General features: G+C 58.1%; 1 protein-coding gene across 2 annotated transcripts in view; it reads right to left on the reverse strand.

The window, feature by feature from the left end:
- The window catches only part of DOCK1 (dedicator of cytokinesis 1), a 305,409-nt gene that overhangs the window by 228,024 nt on the left and 55,458 nt on the right, over positions 1–21,927 (reverse strand). Inside the window, exons 8-18 of one of the 2 annotated variants that reach the window (XM_079793187.1) lie at positions 21,668–21,825; positions 20,913–20,994; positions 20,370–20,505; positions 18,463–18,535; positions 14,634–14,776; positions 11,168–11,293; positions 7,904–8,028; positions 6,843–6,941; positions 6,010–6,082; positions 1,525–1,628; positions 675–858 (exon numbers count right to left, since the gene is read on the reverse strand). In XM_079793187.1, the coding sequence (XP_079649313.1) occupies positions 675–858; positions 1,525–1,628; positions 6,010–6,082; positions 6,843–6,941; positions 7,904–8,028; positions 11,168–11,293; positions 14,634–14,776; positions 18,463–18,535; positions 20,370–20,505; positions 20,913–20,994; positions 21,668–21,825 (1,303 nt within the window). The remainder of the gene's footprint in view (positions 1–674; positions 859–1,524; positions 1,629–6,009; positions 6,083–6,842; positions 6,942–7,903; positions 8,029–11,167; positions 11,294–14,633; positions 14,777–18,462; positions 18,536–20,369; positions 20,506–20,912; positions 20,995–21,667; positions 21,826–21,927) is intronic. The other variant, XM_079793188.1, reaches the window with a different exon arrangement.

Genomic DNA, 21,927 nt, shown 5'->3' on the forward strand with positions numbered 1-21,927 from the left:
CCCGGGTTCGAGTCCAGTCAAGGGCACAGGCCCGGGTTGTGGGCTCAATCCCCAGGAGGGGGCGTGCAGGAGGCAGCTGGCCAATGATTCTCTCTCATCATGGATGTTTCTATCTCTCTCCCCCTCTCCCTTCCTCTCTGAAATAAATAAAAATATATTTTAAAAAAATTGTTTTAAAGGAAAATGGCCATTTTCTCAAAGGCCAGCTGGGGGAGGGGGACGCACAGAGGGTGGGTGCCTTGCACCCTCCAGAGTCCTCACAAAGCCCTTTGAGGCAGACAATGTAACAAGGAACATCGTAACGCAGAAAACAAGGTTGGCAGCACCAAGTTCAAGGTCATTCCCAGGGTTAGCACAGGGTTAGGGGTCAACCCCAGGTTGTCGGTCTGATTCCCAATCCTGTGGATTTCCCCTTTATGCCATGCCCCCTCCCTTTGGCCAAAAAAAAGGCTTTTCTGAATGTAAATCCATTGCTTTATCTCTCTTTAAGGTTAATCTCAGATCAAATTCAGAGTGTGGACTTTAATTCCGAGGGAGGTCACCCCTCCTCGTCCCGCGACATCCACAGGGACCACTACTGAGAACGGCGGGAATGACGGGCTGGCCCTCGGCCAACCGGAAGCAGGGCGGCGGAGGGAGACGGTCTCCGGGGAAGCGCGCCCGCCCGCACTCACCGTTCTGCGTGAGCTTCGTGGAGCAGACGAGGGTGCCGATCTGGAAGGAGTCTTTGCTGATGGTGCAGCTGCCCAGGCTCTGCAGGCCCTTGCCCGTGGCCGAGTGGCCCTTCTCCTCCAGCTCCGCCTTCGTGGAGGGCAGGCTCAGGTACGTGGCCACGTCCTCCAGCTTCTTCGCTTCGGCCTGCGGGTCGGGTGATTTAAGCCTCCATCAGCACCCCACCGCTTTTCTCTTCTCTCCCTCGTTATCCGTCATCTTTTAACCATCGTGTCGTGGTGTTTGCTCTTTATCATCTGCTAAACTGTTTATCCTAATGATTTCTCTAATTCCTGCAGATTAATCTACGTTAACAAGAGCGTTTCTTTACACAGTACCTGACGTGTTTCTGTATAGCACCTCCTCTCAGGAGGAGCAGCGAGCAGGCGGGTCAGGGGATGTGTGCGTTTGCATAATTACACGTCCCTGGACAGCAGCTGCCCCCGAAGGTGAGATGGGGCTCAGGCCAGGCGGCCTGGGAGGGAATGGAGCAGCAGCCCCACCCGTTCCCTGGCTACCTTATCCTGAACTCCCCCTCCCCCCCCCGCTACCTTATCCTGTCCCCCGCCTACCTTATCCTGAACCCCCCCCCCCTGGCTACCTTATCCCGCCCCCTGGCTACCTTATCCTGAACCCCCCCTCCCCCGGCTACCTTATCCTGTCCCCCGCCTACCTTATCCTGAACCCCCCCCCCCCGGCTACCTTATCCCGCCCCCTGGCTACCTTATCCTGAACCCCCCCTCCCCCGGCTACCTTATCCTGTCCCCCGCCTACCTTATCCTGACACCCTCCCCCCCCCCCCACCTGGCCTACCTTATAGACGATGAGGTCGTGCTCGCCGTCTCGCAGCGTCGTCCCGTCGTATCGCATCAGCTTCACAAAGGCCAGTGCAAATATTTTCTCTGATTTATCCTTGGCTGCAAAGAAATCGATAACCATCTCCCACGGCTGCCGTGGCCACGTAACGTCAGAAACATCAGCTGCCACCAGGGCTACCTTGACGGACAGCCTGACAGAACTGCACGGCAGACGGAAAGGAAACTACGTGGAGAGACAGACCAGGTCACCAGGAGGGGGACGCTTCTCCTACAGGGATCGGGGTGCTCGCGTCAACCTGTGAGTTCCCCGCGATTCCCATCAGAACCTCAGGGAGGCGCTGCTGGGGGAACGAGAAGCTGACTCAGGCCCAGGCCACCGGGAGGATGCGAAAGAAGAGCCTGCAAGACCGGAAACCAGGAGTGACACTGGTCAAGTGATACCCATGAGACCGCGTGCTCTTACACCCGGAAACACACACCCGTGGGAACGGGCAGGGTCTGGAGACACAAGGCCATTGTCAACGGCAGCCGGGGGTGGGGGGGCAGACCACTCACTGCGAAACCTGACTGTCGATGGGAAAAACAACGTCGGCCGGTTCCTACCTGGCCCCGTGCACTGACATTAACCACAGGCAGACCGGGGGCCTGGGGGGGAGCTCTGTTCTCCTGGGCAGGAACGTGCTTCCGCCAGGCGCTGCACGCGACGCGGTCCCTCCCCGCCAGCGAGTTTCTGCTGAGGCCCCGCGTGCGCTGCGGCTACCAGCCGTCTAACAGCGAGCGAGCAGCCTGCTCACACTCCCCTCGCCTGCCTTGTTGTTCTCCTTCATAGTTTACGGACTGAATGGTGACCCCCAAGTTGGTAAGTTGGAGCCCCGACCCAGAGGTGACTGTCGGAGACAAGCCGGCGAGAAGGTGTGAAGGTTCGATGAGGCCCGAGGCTGCAGCTCTGGCCCCATCGAGCCCGACCCTGGTAAGAGGAGGAGACAGCAGGGCTCTCCCCCTCCACGTGCGTTCACCGCCGCCTGCCACCTGGAGGGGCCTCACCCCGACCGGGCTGTGCTGGCACCCGGGGCGCAGACGTCCAGCCTCCGGAACCCGAGAGAGAAACGTCTGTTTGCTGCGCCCCAGTCTATGGCATCTGGTTAGGGCTGCCCGAGCTGACTCAAACAACAGTGTGTGTCACCACATGACCAGGCGTGTCTGTGCGTGTGTATGTGTGTGCACGCGCATTGTGTGTGTGTATGTGCGTGTGTGTGCGCGTGCATATGCGTGTGCATGCGCATGTGTGTGTGTGTGTGTGTGTGTGCATGCGCACACACACGTGCGGGTGTGCTGTTGGCGGTGAGTTTCGCCCACTGGCCCGTGAGTGGCAGGGAAGTGTGTGCTTTCTCCCTGCTGATTCCCCGGGACAGGAGATGGTGCTCGCCCGTCTAACATGCGCACCAAAGGCCCGTTCTGCTCGGGAGACAGACAAGTTCTTCCAGACGCACGGGAAGTGAACGTGGTGCTCTGACGGGGTGACGGTGGAACAGGGACGGCCCCTGCACGGCTGGAGAAGGCCTCCCCGTGAGGATGAAGGGCCTCTGGGCCAAGACGGGAATCCTGCAGGAAGCGCGATGGCCAGTGCAGGGTCCTCAGGGGGGACTGGGTCTGGCTGGTCGGGGGACAGACAGCCAGGGTGGCTGGTGAGGAGTGGACAGGGAGGGCCCCACGCAGGCAGGGGCCAGGTCCGCTGGGAACGCAGGGGGAGTCTGGACGAAGAAAGGGATCCGCGTGAATTCCTCAGGCTGCGGCCTGAGTGCAACATGGAAGCACGGAGGTTCGGAGCTAGAAAATATCTTGAAAAGGGGTGTACCCCAGACTCTCTTTTTAGAGACGAAAGGCCAGAGGTCAGAGGGGAGAGGAGCAGACGCCCCCCACCCTGAGTCAGGAGCTGAGAAAACACGTCTCATTAGCCTTTGCATTCTGGTGTCCATCAGTAACTGGCACATAGTAGGTGTTCAATAAATGCTGATTAGATAAATGAATGAACGCTGGACTAACCCAGTGGTCGGCAAACTCATTCGCCAGCAGAGCCAAGAACCAACAGGACAACGATTGAAATTCCTTTTGAGAGCCAAATTTTTTAAACTTAAACTTCTTCTAACGCCACTTCTTCAACATAGACTCCCCCAGGCCGTGGTATTTTGTGGAAGAGCCACACTCAAGGGGCCAAAGAGCCGCATGTGGCTTGCGAGCCGCGGTTTGCCAACCACTGGACTAACCAAATATAACAAAAGTAAAAGAGATGTACCCTGAGAATGGAAAAAAGCCCTTTGTAAAAGGGCACTAGACAACATGACATATCTTAATTAACGTTCAGGTGGAAAGATCAGACTCTTCCAAGTGTGAGCTGATGTGAAAAAAAAAATAAAAAAGCACGTCTCTGTGAACGCAGCGTGAATGGCAAACACACGTGACCATCCCCGTCAGCCGAGGGCTTCCCCTGATCTCACTACCGAGTGGCACGGAATAAAAACGTGTCCTTTTTTTAGTAACATTGTACATCTTCCCAGCAAGGGAACCACGGCACTTGTTCCACGCTCGTTAGCAGCTATTACGGGGTAGGTTCCAATTTTACAAAGTGTCAGGGGCCACGGAGGGCCACGTGCTGCCGAAGCAGGCCCGGCGGCCCCCACCGACAAGGCCCCCTCCAAGCAGGGGACAGTAGCTCCCCGCGGGCTGGGCCCCAAAGCCACACATCTGCCGGCGCCCCGTAACACACGAGCCGCGGGCTCTGGAATTGCTAACGAGCTGCTGGAGCGTGTCCGAGAGTTACATCAGCCACACACGTCCCAGCGCCGAGGGCGGATCCCAGCCTGAGAAACCCCATCGCCTGCTCCCTTTAGGGGGACAGCAGCCCACATTTTGCTGGGAGGGGGGGCGTACAGTGTGGCCTCCGGTTTTCCCACTTCTGACCCAGAGTGTCTGCAGACGGGGCCGCCGGAGAGGCCGCGGGGCCACCGTCATTCCAGCAGCCGACAGCTCGGGATTGCACCGGCACCACGCTCTGGATGCTCAACACGTTCCCAAGCCCCCACAAGCTGTGGCCGGGGGGACTTCATTAATTATACAAATGTGTCATACTCGGCCGGGTGATAGCATCTTGTCTATAATGAGCACTTAAAACTGACAAGAAAACAAGGATTCTGAAAATTAAAATGCCACAGCAGATACCCCTCCGCCCTAGTGTGATTTGTTAATTAGAGAGAATGAACTCGCTGTTAAGGGGGCGCGTGCTCACGTTTTGAGACGAGACCTCGGTGGATTCGAGAACCGTGCCCCTCCCTACCGGCGCCCCTGCAGCCCACTCGGCTGCGCGCTGGCCAACTCCCGCCCCTGCTATTCCACGCATGCTGGGAGCCAGCCCCCACGGCCTTGGCTGAGAACATACCTGACCCCGAAGTGCCCCCCAGGCATGTTCCCGCCTCTGCTCACCCCATCCTCTGCTCCCACGATTCCCCAAGATGCCCTTCTCTCCTTGGCTCTTACAAGCTGATCTCGGCCCTCAACTCAAACCTCAGTTCTGCAGGAGAACCCGCTCCCTGAGTTGTGTATACAGCAGGTGCCAAATAAAGGCAGGTGATGAAAGTGGCCTGGCTACTCCCGGAGGCGTGGGAACACGATGCTCAAGCACACGGGCCGGGTCTGAACCAGAGCCCTTCCCTGACTAACGAGGTGACTTTGGGCCCCTGTGGAGGGGACTGAGCCTCGGTTTCCACATCTGTCCTGTGGAGTTCTGATCATATGGAACGCATGAGGGATTGCTGTGAGGACTAATTACATGACATAGAAGCCTCTGTGCCAGCAGCACAATCAGAGCACAGCGAATGTTAGTGAACATCCGTTCATGGCTGTGCTTACCCAGGGCCGGCCGGCGGGAGGGCCGCACACCATTAGCAGAGCCGGGCCGGCTGCCGGGGGCGTGGACATGGCCCTACAGCAGCCTGCCATGGTGGGCAGGGTTCGCCAAGCTGCCCAGCCTTCACCCCTGCTTCTCCCACTGGACTTGAACCTTGACCCTTTTAGCTGGACCCCAGCTCTGCTTAAACACCGGGGCCACCCCGACAGGCCTCAAGGGGTTCAAGGCCACACACAGAGCAGGAAGAGCCGGGTTCTGAAATCTCCTCCTACCTCAGTGACTGTTCTGATGGATGGACCAGCATTACCAGCCAAAATGGAGGAGAGGGATTCAAAAGAACAGCAAGGAGCAGCACCTCCTCAGAAACATTCGAGAAGACAACGAAGGTCCCCCACGACGGGCTCAAGGAGTACGTCGTTAACATTCCCCAGGACAGGAGCTGAAGGCCTCATTGTGTTTTGGGAAGCAAGTTCCAGAACTATCCAGAACTTTCCAGAACAATCCAGAACAAGGGCAGCCTCCTGAGCCTGCCCCCTAGCTTTCCGCCGACCGACCTGGGATCGCACAGCGGTTACTCACAGTCCTGCGAGGAGCGGTGGCGGAAGGTGAAGCGGAGGTGACTGCGGTTGACGTCCTCGATGGGGATGGCCACCTGGCGGAAGGGAAAAGGGAAGTTTAAGCACCGCCGGCGCCGTCCCCGGGAGCGTCCCCGGGAGCGCCGGGGAGGGAGGCCTAACCCCCGGGGTGTTTGTCGAAGGCAGGGGCCTTTGGAACACGGGGAGGTGACCCCGTAAAGGTGCCGGGACTCTGTGAGCGCCCTCAAGGTTCTCTAAAGGCCCTGATCCTAGTGTTAGGGTTCCGTGGTTAAAAGCCGACGTCTTTGTCCTTAGCGTGACCCCGGGCGTCTGCATTCCCGGCGGCTGCAGGGCCTGCCCCGGGGCAGGTGCAGTGTCTTGCTGTGGCTACAGTGACAGCGCCAAGAGCGCACGCACACGGCCCTCAGCCGAGATCGCCCTCACCCCCCATCGCACATCTGCACCCACCGCCGCAGGGCGGCGCCAGGGGACGGCCCATCTCTCCCGCACAGCCTCTCCGCAGCCTCTCTTTCTCCATGTGCGTAAGGACAGCATTTCATACATAAACCAGACCGGGGAGAGAAACACCATCGGTGTCTTTAAGGGCCTCTCTCATTTGTCTCCAGGAAAGTCCTGCCTCTCTGTCCAAAAGGAAACGAGAGGAAATGTATTTCCAAGAAACGCCCGCGTGGCTCCTTAGCGACCTTGCGTGACTTGGCGGGAGGCTCAGGGTGCCCTTCGCGGGCGGCCCCTGGGTGGGAGGAGGGGACTCCCCTAGGCTGCAAATGAGCATTTCCTCACGAACCCCGCGGGACGAAAGGGCCACGTCCACGGTACCTTCACGGTCTCGAACCAGCGCGGCTGCTTGACCTGGTAGTAAATCACGGACTTGTACTCGGAGATGGCCCCGTCGCCGGCCCCCGGGAAGATCACGTGCTGCGAGAGAGGGCACAGGACTCCCGTCAGGTCTCTCTGAGCTCGGCCCGCACCCGTCTCCCCACCTCCCGCCCCCGGAGCCAAGCCTGAGGGAGCAGAGCGCCCCACGAGTGCCAATCACCGCTGCCGATGGCGCGCTCCCGGCGATGCAGGGCACATCCATCCACTCCCAGAGCATCAACCCGCTCCCAGACCTGCAGGGGCCTGCCGCCTGGGACTGCTGCCCCCCACCTTCTCACCCTCACCCCTAATGACGCCCACAGCAGGGCTGCAGGAAGCCGCTGAGTCCCTCGTAGGTCCCCCCAATAAAGGGCTGCAGACAACACTTAGGAGGTGGTAACGCTCCTGCCGGGCATCCCGAGTGTGAACACTGACCACTCGGCAGTGCCCGCTGGGACAGGGCACAGAGCCACCCGGAGGGAAAGGGCGCCCCCCCTCCTGGCAGAGCTGGGCCCCACGTGCACTCACAGGGCACTGCCCTCAGCCACGGTCCACAGAGCCGGCTCGGCAGGGGCCGCGACACCTGCCTCGGCGTGGCCTCCCGTCACCAGAGGAGACCACAGCCTCCGGGCACTTCCCAGGACCCCGAGTCCTGCAGCTGCTGTGGCCACTCAGGAGGGGGCCTTGGCCCCACCACCTCCTGGGTGACTCCACGCTGCTACAGGCCAGAGGTCCAAGTTCAAACCCAGCTCCACCTCTTGCCCGCGCGCTGACCTGAGCAAGTGAATTGGTTTCTCTGGACCCAAGTTCCCCCGTGTCTCCAGTGGAGACAACCATGGTGTCTGAACGTCCAGGCCGCTGCCGGGACCCCGGGGACCCCGCGTCTGGGCAAGCGGGCGAAGGGAAGGCAGCCCCAGGCCCCGCCCCAGAAGCAGGAGCAGGTCTGTGCGGAGCAGAGGTCAGAGGTGAACACGTGGAGAGCCACACCACACGCTGCGGATGAGCTTCGCCGCAGTCAGTACCTCCAGGCGCTTGCCGTCTTCATCGTAAACGGACACCGTAACCTCGACGTTCTTGGCCGTGGTTTTGCTTCCTTTATCGAAATCTCCTTGGACTAATGTCACGTAGATGTCATTTCGAACATCACCTGGGGTGTGGAGGGAAATTATACCTTGAAAACCAACCAATCCATCATCCACTGTGTAACCGGGAATTCTGCAGAAGGGTCTAACTCAGGGGTTCTCAAACTTTTTAAACAGGGGGCCAGTTCACTGTCCCTCAGACTGTTGGAGGGTCGGACTCTAGTTTAAAAAACACTATGAACAAATTCCTATGCACACTGCACATATCTTATTTTGAAGTAAAAAAACAAAACGGCAAAAACACCCGCATGTGGCCCACGGGCCATAGTTTGAGGACGCCTGGTCTAACTCATTACCTCTCCTAGCAGAGCGCTATAAACACTGCATTAGAGGGTTACCAAATACTTCCCAGGAAATAGTCTCCGCCTATCGAGGCACAACAGGGCAATTTTCATCATTGTGGTAAGAGGTGCGAGAAAGAGGAAACGTGCCAGGGCCCCTAATTATCTGCCTGGGGCTTGTCTTGCCCTGGGCAGAGGCGCCCCACACCCCTGGGGTCCCGCGCCCCGAGCAGACCGAATGCTGTCGGCGTCTGCCAGGACTCAGCCGCTCGGTGTCCACGGCGGCCTGGGCCCCTGTCACCACCCGTCAGACGGCTGGCCGTGGTCATCGTCTCAGCGCCAAAGCACATCACTGACATCAACCGGCACACCAAGGACAGCGGGCGCGGTGGCCTCTGAGCGTTTTACTACGGAGCTGAACAAAAAGCCGACGGAGAATTCAAACCGCAAGCCCTGTCCCGAGTCGCCTGGGATCAGGGACCAGGGTTGCCTCAGGAGAGAAGCCTTCTTCTGCCTGGTTCTCCCTCCCTCCTGGGGGCAGCTGCCCTGCCGGGGGCCTGAACGGGGGACCCCAAGGAGCAGGAGAACAAAACAGCCCTGTGGGTCTTTTTAAGGGAGAGGGAGACAGAAGCATCGATGATGAGAGAGAATCATGGAGCGGCTGCCTCCTGCACGCCCCACACTGGGGATGGAGCCCGCAACCTGGGCGTGTGCCCTGACCGGGAATGGGATCATGACCTCCTGGTTCACAGGTCAACCCTCAACCCCTGAGGCCGTGGATGTCTTATATTTTTATTTTTATTCAAGTGTAGTTGGCACACAATACAGAACTGTGCGTTTTACAGTGAGGAGGGACTTAAATTGTGCAAAAAAAAATAAGCAATCAACGAGCTCAAGACATGCCTCGCTCTGAGCACACAGGAAGCCGGTAACAGCCCGACGGGGAAAACTTAGCGAAGCTTCGTTAGCAGCGTGATGCGGGGGAAGCATCGCGCCCGGGACCGCTCCTGGCTGTCCGGCAGCCACACCCCGGTGCCCCGCCCTGTCCCACGGGGGACACGGAACAGTTTCGTTCCGAGCAGCAGACAGCCCGCTCTGGGCCAAGAACAAGGATCCCTTCAGAGGTCTCCTGTTCTCCTGGTGGTGGTGTTTTCTGCTCTATTCTGCTTTCAGTGTACCCAGGGAGTAAATGAAGCTTCCATTTAAAAGTCATTATGACAAGAATCCCAGCGGTCGCTAGGGCAGCCGCAGCCGCTGCTGGGGACGGAGCAGCGCACCAGGACCCTGACCCTGAGCGTCGTGAGGAATGACGGGGCGCAGGGCGGGGCTGGAGGCTGCGGGCCCAGGACCTGGGACAGTCACTTAGCCGCCCACGGCTAACGGTCTCGTCCGTGAGGCAGGGTGGGCTGTGGGGTCCCTCATCCTGAAAGGTCTATCGAGGCACAAAATAACCCCGAAGGGTGCCCGCGGCCACAGAGGCCCCGTCGGCCAGAGGACCACCATGGCTGGGAGGTGGTTAGACGCCAAGTGCCCCCTCCCGCTGGCCCGGAGGCGCCCACTGCGGGGCCCCCAGAGGCAGACGGGCGCTCACAAGAGGCCGTGGCACATGCCTCCGGCTCCAGGGCATCCTCTGAGGGAGGGAGGCCGTGGAGGGAGGCTGGGGGCCTCACCGAGAGGCTTGCTGCCTGAGCCTCAGTCCCCAAGCTGATCCGCGCGTATCCTCGGGGTTCCGCGTGGCTGCCACGTATACCCCGGCAGCTCAGAGCGCCAACCGGTCCGAGAGGCGGGGACTGTTATTCTCATTCTTCAGACGAGGAATCCGCAGCTGAGAGGGGTCGGCACGTGCCCGGGGCCCCAGCGCCAGGGAGGAGCAGGGGTGGGACCGCGAGCCAGTGCCTGACCAGGTCCCGCATGCTCAGTGCTGGGGACACGTGGCGAGGAGGCAGGAGCCACAACCTCCCCGGGGCCTGTTACAGCACCGGAACCTAACAGGGCGTGTTTACCGACTCGGTGCGCCCTTCCCTCGGCCCACGGTCTGGTGGCTCAATACTGTTACAGCATTGGATATAAGGGGGGCCCAGGGCATCCCTCTGAACCCACAGAACATCACAAAGGAGTCGCCTCAGTCCTAGAGTGACCCAAGCCTCGTAACCCACCCACTCGCCGAGCCCGACAGTGAATGCCGCACAGCTCCCCCCAGACCCGGCCGGACCTCCCTGCCCCGTGAGCGCGGGTGACCCCACCTGACGCGCAAGCTTCCAGCCGGGGCCGCGGCAGCAAGGGGGCGTGGCTCAGCCAGGGCTGTGCCCCAGCCGCTGACAGAAGGCTCAGGCTCGCCCCGGCCGGTGTGGCTCAGTGGATAGAGTGTCAGCCTGCGGACTGAAGGGTCCCGGGTTTGATTCTGGTCAAGGGCACATGCCCGGGTTTCAGGCTTGATGCCCAGTGTGGGGCGTGCAGAGGCAGCCGATCAGTGATTCTCTCTCATCATTGATGTTTCCATCTCTCTCTTCCTCTCCCTTCCTCTCTGAAATCAATAAATTTAAAAAAAGAAAGAAAAAAGAAGGCTCAGGCTCTCGGGCTGGGATGCTGGCAGATGCTTATTTCACCCTCTGGTCCCTGTTCTGGTACCTGAGCAGTCACCCCGTCCACCCTCCCAGGTCGCTGTAACCAAGAGCAGCCGCCGCCCTCGGCCTGACCCGCAGCACCTGCCTGCGGAAATGACGCTAAACCACGCACGCCCCGCTGCTAGCCGGGGCTCCCGCAGGTCCCTGTCCTCGTGGCACTCAACGGCCAGCTGTGTGACGTCCCCAACGTCAGCCACGTCCACACCACGGTCAGCAACGCGGGAGGAAGCGGCTCTTACCGGGCATGATGATCTCGGGGAACCCCGTCTTCCGAGCCACAGCGGTGGTCCTGTCCACTAAGTGGGGAAACTCCTTCCTGATCTGATGGATGTCTCCAGGGAGCAGTTTCAGAGTAACCCACAGACCTACGGAGACAACAGGCGCGTCCGTGACGTCGTATCTCGTCCGTGTTTAAAAGACACAAACCAACTTAACGAGCGAGCAGCTTCTAACTCCTGATGGGAGGCTGGGAGAGAAAAGGTGGTGTGTGAGGAGGAGGGGAAGAGAGGGGCCAGGAGGAGGGTGCTGGCCCGGGCATCACCTGCGTCTGATTGGCTGGGGTACAAATCCCGCTCGGCCGGGGCCTCAGGACAGGTGTGCGCTCGGACAGCTCTTGTCCTGTGGGGCTGGCCCTGTCCTGTGGGGCTGGCCCTGTCCTGTGGGGCTGGCCCTGTCCTGTGGGGCTGGGCCTGTCCTGTGGGGCTGGCCCTGTCCCGTGGGATTGGCCCTGTTCTATGGGGCTGGCCCTGTCACATGGGGCTGGCCCTATCGGTCCTAGGGGGCTGGCCCTGTCCTGTGGGGCTGTCCCCGTCCTGTAGGGCCGGCCTGGTGGTGGTCCACAGCCCAGCGCTCTGCCGCCCGCCGTCCGAGCTCGGAAGCTGCTCAGCAGTTTGGAACTTGGGGTTCGTGAAGCTGTGAATTCACCTCCCAGGTTCTCCTCGGTTGTCCCCCTTGGGAGAATGAGAAGCGAAAGCCTTGCAACCATTCCCCCCAAAATGCCCCCTGCTCCCTGCCCCCAGCGCCCACGCTTCTGAGCTGAGACTCGATGGGCAAGCGACAGGCAGGCCCAGTCACTTCCGATGACACACAGAGCTACGGGGCCGGCCCAGCAGGCAGCAGCTACTTCTGTGCGGTGCTCCCGGGCCACGGCCCTCTCCGCTCTCCCAGAATGCACTGGGGCAGGGAAGCCCTGACGAATGCTCACTTCCACGGGGAGGCCAACCTGGCCCCGGTGCCTTTTGGTTCAGAGGCCCCGGTTCTCCTTAAAAAACCAGGGAATGCGCTCCTCTCTCTGCTCTCACTGTGACCTGGGACGCTCCCTGCCCTCGGGCTCACGGAACTGGGCCCTGGTACCAGCGCCAAGGCCTGAGGGGTCCCAGGTTTGGGCCACAGTCCAGTGAGACTGACAGAGGCAGGCTGGCGTCCTCTCTCCTAGAAACGGCCTGCTGGCCGGCACCCTCTTCCTGTGACTGAAATGGTACAAGTTCATCAACACGGAGGACCCTAAGAGCAGGAGAGCCAGGGGCAACGGCGGCCATGGGCCCTCCCCATGGTTTTCAAAGGGCTGTGAGAGGATGACTCCTGGTCAGCTCAACACGGCTCTCATTGGTGATGGTGGTAGCGATGATGGAGATGATGAGGATGGTGAGGATGGTGAGGAGGAAGAGGAGGGGGTGGTGACGATGATGGTGGCTCCGTGGTTGAGCCTGCACCCGTGAACCAGGAAGTCACGGTTCGATTCCCGGTCAAAGCACATGCCTGCGGTGCAGGCTCCATCCCCAGTAGGGGGTCTGCGTGAGGCAGCCAATCAGTGATGTTTCTCTTTCACCCGTGTTTCCATCTTTCTCTCCCTATCCCTTCCTCTACCTCTAAAAATCAATACAAACGTATTTTTAAAATATACGGGTGCCTGGGCCCACCCCAGAGACTGACTTAAAAAAAATAAAAGAGGCTCTGTCTAGAGAGGTTACATTTCATGACGCCGGGGCTGGAGTTTTTGTTTCATGGCTGTTCGCCCGGGAGGCGGTAGTTCACACCAAGAGAGAGCCACGGTCCCTCTACTGCTGAGGGTGGGCTCCTCAGACTCAACTCACACCCTCCCTTAGAGCACTGTGACGTGAGTCAAGGGGACCGTCCCTTAGAAGTCACGGACACAGCTCACTAGACGATGCATCGGGGTTGCTCGCCGGAGCACTAGGAGTTCACGGGAAGTCTACATCGCATCAGGGGCTGAGAGGTGGACGTCCCACAGGGGCCGGAAGCAGCCTCAGGCAGGGGGGCTCTGAAGGTGCCTTCCCCGCGGCTGGGCAGGGCCTGGGTAAACAGTTGTTTTCCGGGGGCCTCCCGTCCGCCGAGTGCCAGCTGTCACCAGCCGAGGCGACTGATTCATTGCCTCTGCCAACAGAAGGGCAGCTGCTGGGGAGCTTGTCAGTGTGCGATGAAAAATGATGAGTGAGACGGGCGGCGGGAAGGAGAAATCCCTCCATCACAACACTGAAGGGGAAGGAGGGCGAATGAGCCCACAATCTCGGCGGGGGGGGGGGGGGGGCGGGGGGAACGCCGCGACAGGGGGAGGGGGCGTCTCAGAAAACAAAGTGGCAGCCATTAGGACAACACCGGCAAGGAACGCGGCGACAGGAGCATGTGTGGAGGTGGGTTATGTCGAGCGTCTCATGTTTCTCTCAACAGCAAGTGAAATAACAGCTGAGACAGCTACTGTAGACTCACTCCCGTGAGGCCACTCAAGTGCTTTTAAAAATGATTAGGATGAAAGGAGCGACCGGGTAAGGCTGAGGAAGGCAAACAAATGAGTCGCTTCTAGTCTCACCAACTCCGATTTCCAAAGGTTTAATTGTTTCCCACTCTGTCGAACCCTCACATCAAGGAAGTTGGCTCTTGGCAGTGCTTATAAGGGTGATCAGCAAGAAAACCTTCATAATGCTGTACATCAGGCCAACGACTACAGATGTTATCCCGGCTGCCATCATCACCATCATCAACATCGTCACCACCATCATCATCACCACCATCACCCCTATCATCACTACCTTGAACATCATCACCACCATCACCCCTATCATCACTACCATGAACATCATCATCACCACCATCATCACTATCATCACATTTCTCCTCCTCCTCCTTACCATCATCACCACCATCATCACCATCATCACAATCATCACCATTCTCCTCCTCCTCCTCCTCCTCACCATCATCATCACTATCATCATCACCACCATCAACATCACCATCCCCTTCTTCCTCCTCATCAACATCACCACCATCATCACCATCATCACTATCACCATTCTCCTCCTCCTCCTTCTCCGTACCATCATCACCACCATCATCATCACCACCACCACCATCATCTCCATCATCACTACCACCAACATCACCATTACTATCATCACATCCTCTTCTTCCTCCTTCTTGTCACCATTACCACCATCACTATCATCACCATTCTCCTCCTCCTCCCCTCACCATGATGACTACCATCATCACCACCATCGTCATTACCACCCTCTTTTTCCTCATCATCATCCCCACCATCACAATTGTCATCATCTTCATCATTATCTTCATCATCATCATCACCACCATCGCCATGATCGTCATCAAACTAAAATGCAAACCGCCCGGCACTCTCCAAACTCAGGCAAGTGGACATTTATAGAAACAAAACCACAGAATACGTACCTTGGCCCTTGTGGTTGACTTCTTTGGCAGCAATGACTTTGTTAATAACAGTCTGAAGGAAGTCATTCTCCCCTGCCACCCTGGGTGAAAAACGGGATGACATGTTCAGCGGCTTGTGTCGAATGGCGTCGTCCAACGCGAGCCTGGAGGGCACGGGACGACCAAGACCACAGGAGACAAAGGGGCACAGAGACCCAGAGGTCACGGTAACAAGGGAACACAAGAGATCATCGTCACCAGGTGCGAGAGAGTCATCATGAGTCAACGCACAACAAAGGACAGGAGAGGTGACAAGAGAGACAGGGAAGAGCATTGATCAGGAAAACGCTGAACCACACGAGAAAAGTAAAGCCAACGGGGCCGACCCTCTCCCCGGGAAGTAAGCGGGCACCAGACCCACACCCCCTTCTCCTAAGCAATGAAAAAGGGGACTAATCTGGAAGTATGCAGTTGGATGGCATTTAACCCAAGGAAAATGTATGGACAGTTCTTCCCTGTCAATCATTCTGAAGCCTAGCGTAGGTCAAGGGGCAGGTGGTTTGAAGGGAAAACGCAAAATCAACTTTTTTTTTTTTAAAGGATCCCTGCCACCTAATTTCTTAGAAAGCTTGGGGGGCCCCCACTTGGGTGGTGCTCCAAAAGGCCGTGTACTCAATGTGAAAAGAATGGCACCGTTTGGAGAAGCCAACGACCATCCCCGGAAAGTAAAATGGTGGCGCCCTTATGAATGTGAGCCCTGGCCGGCGGGGCTCAGCGATTAGTGTCAGCCTGTGGGCCTAAAGGTCGAGGGTTCCATTCCCGGTCAAGGGCTCACACCTTGACTGTGGGTTTGATCCCTGGACCGGGTCCAGGTGTGTGGGGGTGGCAACCAATCGATGTATCTCTCTCATGCACATCCCCTCCTCCCTCTCTTCTATGCTCTCTCAAAACCGATGGGGAAAATATCCTCGGGCGAGGATAAAATCATAATAAGTAGGAATGGGCCCAGCCATGTTTCCAGGGCTCAGGAATGAGGACCTTTTCATAGACGCTGCACCAGAACCAAGAGAATAAATACAAACGAGCCAACGTGTGCGGGGAGACAGGCGGTGTGGCACAGCAGGGGCACTATGCAACGAGCGAGGAAATACACATCGTGTGCATAACGTTCAACATCGTTTCTAGGACCAACGACGACGAGTGCTGTTCATCACTGAACCCCCATTCCTCAGGAGAGCTGAGGACTGTTTACATTGACTTCGCCAAGTGACCGGACAGAGAGAGAGAGAGAGAGAGAGAGAGAGAGAGATGGACTGTGCTTCCCTTCCCTAAACTTACCCTGCAACATAATAAATCAGTTTTAATGGAGCAAAAAAACGGTTTCATTAGCATGCATTTCCCAAGGAGCGCGTTTCCTCGCTCGTTTTGCTCCTAAAAACGTGCTGCTGTTTGTTCCTACGGCTGCAAATATCAATCTGTCCGTGATCAGCCTTCCTTTAAGGGAGCAAGGAGTTTCAAATCACAGGAAGAGCTCACCCTTAATAATGTTTTTTAAAGTGGATGTCTCGCTAAAAGACAGAAAAAGATGGTGGCACCGCGCCGGCTCACATACTGGTAACACGTCCCAGTGAACCTGAGATCGGTACGTCCACAACGAAGAACCCAATCCCCTAACTTTTCAACCAGGAACCCATGTTTTGCTTTTTGTCCTCTACTTTTCCCAGAAGGCACGGGCAGGCAATGGGTAATTCCCACTAAAGGCTACACCTGGGCCTCAAGACGCCCCGAGGCCTCATGTACACAACAGCATTTGAAAGAGAACTGGGCAGCCAGGCCGGCATGGCTCCGTGGCTGAGCATCGACCCATGAACCAAAAGCTCACCGGTTCGATTCCTGGTCAGGGCTCATGCTGGGTTGCGGGCTCCACCCCCAGTAGGGGGCATGCAGGAGGCAGCCGGTCAATGATGAGTCTCTCTATCCTTCTCTCTCTCTCTAAATATCAATAAAAACACATTTTTTAAAAATAAAAGAGAACTGGGCTGTACTCTTCCCGTGGGCGAAGGAAGCAGCTTAATATCATCCTGTTATCAGGGTGTGTCCTGTATTTTACCTCCACAGCTGCCCGTGTTCAAAAAGGACGTCCCCCCTGTGCACGAAGGAAACTTCCAGATTGCGCAGAAGGCTTCCCTTGTAACGAGGTGCACTGGGTGAGATTCCAGAGCAGCCCCGCCCACGGAACATTCTGCAGTGACGGAAATGCCCCGAATCTGCGCGGACCCGTATGGCAGCCGCAGCCGCACGCAGCACTGGACACGTTAAAGGGGATGCGTGTGACGGAGGAGCTGAATGTTTAATTGCATGTAATTTTCATTCACTGAAATAGCCCACATGGCTGGTGGTGGCTGTATTGGACTGAAAAACAGAAGCCACATAGGACGGTGGCTTGGTGTGTGGGGAGATGCTTATAGGGCAGTGATGGGCAACCTTTTGAGCTTGGTATGTCAAACTTCGCCAAAAAACTGAGCATCACTCGGGTAGTGTGTCACTTTGAGGAAAAAAACTAACTCCAAGACTCTAGTCGCAAATGTTTCATCCTCAGGAGCAGCAAATGTTTCATCCTCGGCACGCGTGTCATAGGTTCGCCATCACTGTTATAGGGGAACCGCTCTCCACGCCAATACTACAGGGCTTCCTGCTCTTCTCTGTCAGACTGCAAAGCCGCCTGCCGAGCCGGGCTTCCGGACGCTGTCCGACCCGATCACCCGCCCGCAGAGCACCCCCGTCCCCTCTCAGCTAGAAGGAGGGGTCAGTCCCGGGCTGAGTGGGCTGGTCCGTCGAGCAAGGGTGGTGGTGCCAAGGGAGGCGCACCCCACCTCTGCTGCCCACCGCACCCCAGCCCGGGACAGGCCTCCTGCAGCCACCCACCTGCCTGCGAACCCCCGCAGCCAGCGCCTGGAGACGGTGTGCAACGTCTACCTAAAGCCTGTCCGGAGTGTGAGGCCACTGAAGCCAAACCAGGAACGAGGAGAACAGACAGAACACGGGGCACGCCCTGTGCCCGTCCCTCCTCGTCATCGACTCTTCTTCCGAGAGTCCACACCCGGGGGACGCCGTCTGACACGTGGCCTCGCCCCTCCTAATTCCTCCTCCGCTCCGGGCCCCTGTCTGAGGGGCAGGGCGGCCCTCAGAGTGGCTGCTCCCCATCCCCTGGGCGCCCTCGCGCGTTAACCTCCAGGGAAGTGACACCAGGCCCTTCCGCCTTTTCTACGGGATCTACCTTCACGTCGGAGGGTCGACTGAACGACGCTCCTCGGGGTGCCTCCCAAGCCCCCCACCTCTCTACAGACATCTGTCCGAACCAGACAAATCCTTCAACGTGGGTGCGGATCCAGGCCGCTGAGCCACCGCCGAGACGGGAACGCCCGCGGCCTGAGCCCCGGGGGGAGGTGCCCTCCCTCGCTGTAGGAGAGCATTCATCATTCTCTGGCTGGGTCTGCTGGGTCAGGAGCAGCAACCTCCCGTGATGAATTGGAAAGCACTGTATTTTGAGACTGTGAATCGCTACGAGAATAAATCAACTACGTAAAGAAGCATTCGCGCTCGGAGGGGATCGTAATTCTGTGTGTCCAGGGTCACATGTAAAATATTCTACCTGCAGGACCACCCTCGAACCCAGGGCTCTCTTCTGGCTACAAAAATCCCATGCGCCACAGCAGTGACTAAGCGGGCTTTTCATTATTTCAAAATCGCCCTCCCCTGTTTGCGCCGGGTGAATGGATGAAGATAATGACGACAAGCACACGTTCTCCGCAGGCCACCCGGCTGAGGACGCGGCCTGCTCCGTACTTACGGCTGAAAGGGGATGAAGTGCTGTTTATCTTCGTCGTCTACTTTTCCATTTATTATATCTGTTACATCCATCACTGGGGACAAGAAAAGAACAGAGATGGTTTTGCTTACATGCCATCGTCAGAGGAAAACAAACAAACACAGGAACAGCGGAACGTCTGCTGACAAACCACGGGGTGAGCTGCGTGGGGGAATTTTCTTAGTCGAGTCACCCGTCTCCCTGTTGGAAAGATGAATTACTTTCTCCGAAAACCCCGGCCAAGCGGGGGCGGGGCTTCAAGGGCAGAGTCCCCACGTAATCAATCCCTCTGCCTGGCATCCGACGGGCCCCCTGGCGCGGCACGTCCCAGGAGGACTTTGTGGGTTGGAATGTTCTAGAAACGCGAGCACCTAAGACCTGGCAGGGGTCGTGGAGGCCCTGAACAGGGACGGTGATTCCCCGAGCCCACCTTCCCACCTGTGGCTGTAGCCACAGGTAGTGGGGAAATACAGCGGTTACGTCAGGGTCCTCAGAGTCTGGCGAGGTGGCAAATACGTTCAATTGTGTATGTGCGGAGGGGTCTGCGATGGAAGGGTTCGTAGAGGGGTGAGGGCTCCGGGGAAGTGGGGCTCAGGGAAAGTCTGCAGGGAAAGGATGCTTTGACCTTTGTCTTGACAAAAAATGTAAATTAGATGCACAGATTGTACTCCAGTTCAATGAGTTTTGAAAAAATGCACACACCCATGGAAACGCCATGCCAATCCTTCATAATAAAAAGGCAATATGCAAATAACCATCATTCCGCTACGCCCACGATTGGGCGGTGGGAGGCTGGGGGGCGGGACTCGGGGTGGCATATCCGGCCATTGAGAGGCGCGGGACTCCCGCCCCACCCCCCGCCTCTCAACGGCTGGATTGGCAGCCGCTGAGGGGGGCTGCCTCGGACACCCTGGACACCCAGCTCCGCTGCCATCGGAGGCAGGGAGCCGGTTGTCTGCACCCAGATCCCCTGCCCAGCTCCGCTGCCATCGGAGGCGGGGAGCCGGTTGTCCGCACCCGGATCCCCTGCCCAGCTCCGCTGCCATCGGAGGTGGGGAGCCGGTTGTCCGCACCCGGATCCCCTGCCGTGCTCCCCTTCGTCAGCGCCTCAAGCCCCAGCAGCAGCGGCAGCGGCAGCGGCTGGGGATGAGCTGGTGATCCCAACAGCCTGGCAGCTCAGTGGCGGCGGCGGAGGCAGCATTGGGCCTGGGGACTGGCGAACAGGCAGAAGATGGCCCTGATCGCAGGAGGCTAGGCCTAGGGACCCTACCCGCACGATTGAATCGTGCGCTGGGCCTCTAGTCAAGATATAAATCGTTTTCATCCCACACACACGTCCACACGTGGAGGCTGGGAGATTCCCACTGTAGTCAACAGGGAGGCCAGCGGGGCTCAATGTTGGAGCGTCCGCCCTGGCACCAAAGGGCCACCACCCTCCCCAAACGGTGAGAAATGAGTGATAGCTGAAGAGGCGACTCGGCAGAGCTCTCCCTCTTCCCGGGCCGCCACCACACACCACGGAGCAGAGCAGACGTGGCGTCGGGGCCCGTGTCCCCCTGGCTGCTGACCACTCGCTGCACACTCACTCCTCAGCCCATCCATCGCCAGGTCCAGAAGACCTGGCACCTCCAAGGCCAGGCTGCCCGCCAGGCTGAGCATGAGGGCCAGGGTGCCCCCAGGAGAGGAGGCCACTTTAACACCAAGCACCTGGTGGGCACGCGACCCTCGGGCGGCTCCCTGCACAGCCCCTGCCCGTGACACCACCGGGAGAGAACGGACAGGTTCTTTCCCTCCCACAGGAGAGCTGACCAACGCAACACCCGGCAGCGGCTCCCTTCGGGGCCAGAGTGACGACCTTGAGACCCGCAAGGACAAGGAGACACGTTTACCGGCCACGCCGAAGGGCCGCCGCAGGCCCGACGTCAGCTTCCGCGTGTTGTTGTCCCTCAGCTCCATGCGGCCCACGCGGACGATCTGACAGACGAAGCTGATTTTCTCCCTTTTCAGGTCTTTGCTCCCGAGGTCCTAGAAATAGGAATTTCCGTACGTTATCCGGAGCCCCGGCTCTCAATGCAGCTTCCGCTGGGACAGACAGTAGGAAGAGGCACAGAGACGCATTTCTGAGCAGCTGTGAGCATTGAATAAGTTGTTCAGGACCAAAAGGGAACTGGACAACCATAGTCAACCAGCGTCAGGTGAGCCTGAGTCCACGTTGGAGAGATCGGCTCTGGTAATGCAGTTGGTCGGTCTTTGCTCTGGGGATGCTACGGGAAGCTAGGGACCCAGAGGACCTCCGGGAAGGGTGTCATTATGATGAAATGACCATGTATGATGGGCATCCCAAGAACCATGTGCCCTTGTGGGGAGAGGTCAGAGGGGGGGGGCATTTAGAACGCTGAGCGAGTCTACCCAACATCGCCGGATGCACTTACGGTGAAAACAGCTCGCAAATTATGTAATCTGTCTATATCTTTAGGCAATCCTGAACTTGACCAGCGAACCAGGTAGTTTTCACTGGAAAGAGAAAGAAAGAAAAGAAAATCAATTTTTCCAATGATAACAGGGCGCTCAACACTCAGCCACGTTGGCTTGTGGTTAACGCCACGGAGGTTCACAGAGCAGACAGCCACAGGAATTCAGAGGTATCAGCGCCAAGGACAGCTGCTGCTCCGCTGATGGAGGAGAGGGGCGACAGCCCACACGGGGGCATCTGACATCCACCCGAACAAAACCCCGGGGCGGGGCAACCCCGGGCGTCCAGGGCGATCCTCACCAAGGAACTGTCTGAAAGTGGCATTTCAACCTCTATTACTTCTAAAGCGTATCTGTTCATTTACCATTCGACCGGCCACTGTGGCTCAGCGGTTGAGTGTTGACCCATGAACCAAGATGTCCCTGGTTCAACTCCCAGTCTGGGCACATACCCAGGCTCCATCCCCAGTAGGGGGCATAAAGGAGGCAGCCCATCGACGTCTCTCTCACCGTTGATGTTTCTCTCTCTCTCCCCCACCCCCCTCCCTTCCTCTCTGACATCAATAAAGATATTTTAGAAAAAAAAGTCCCCGTGCACAGGAGAAGGCCGGCCCTGGCCCAGAGCCTGGGCTTCCTGCCACCCCACTGTCCCGGGAGCACACGGGGTCAGCCGCTGGAGGGGAGTCTGCTGTCCCGGCATCGGGATGTCACCAACCTGATGAACTTGGACTCCACGGGGTCGTAGAGAGACATGAGCACCTCGGCGTCTTCTCCGATCTTGCACACCACGTTTTTGAGGTTGACGAACAAGGCCAGGGAGGGGGTGGCGGCGAACTTGGCCTGCCGGCTGATGTCCATGTTCTGCTTTTGGGACTGCAAGTGGAAGCCACGGGGAGGTCGACGTTAGCCAGGCTCTTGGCCAACCTGTGCTTTTTCATTACTCTCCCACAGAACAGAAAGCCGGGCACAACCAGT

This window comes from Cnephaeus nilssonii (genome assembly GCF_951640355.1).
Source record: "Cnephaeus nilssonii genome assembly, chromosome: 16".
NCBI lineage: Eukaryota > Metazoa > Chordata > Mammalia > Chiroptera > Vespertilionidae > Cnephaeus > Cnephaeus nilssonii.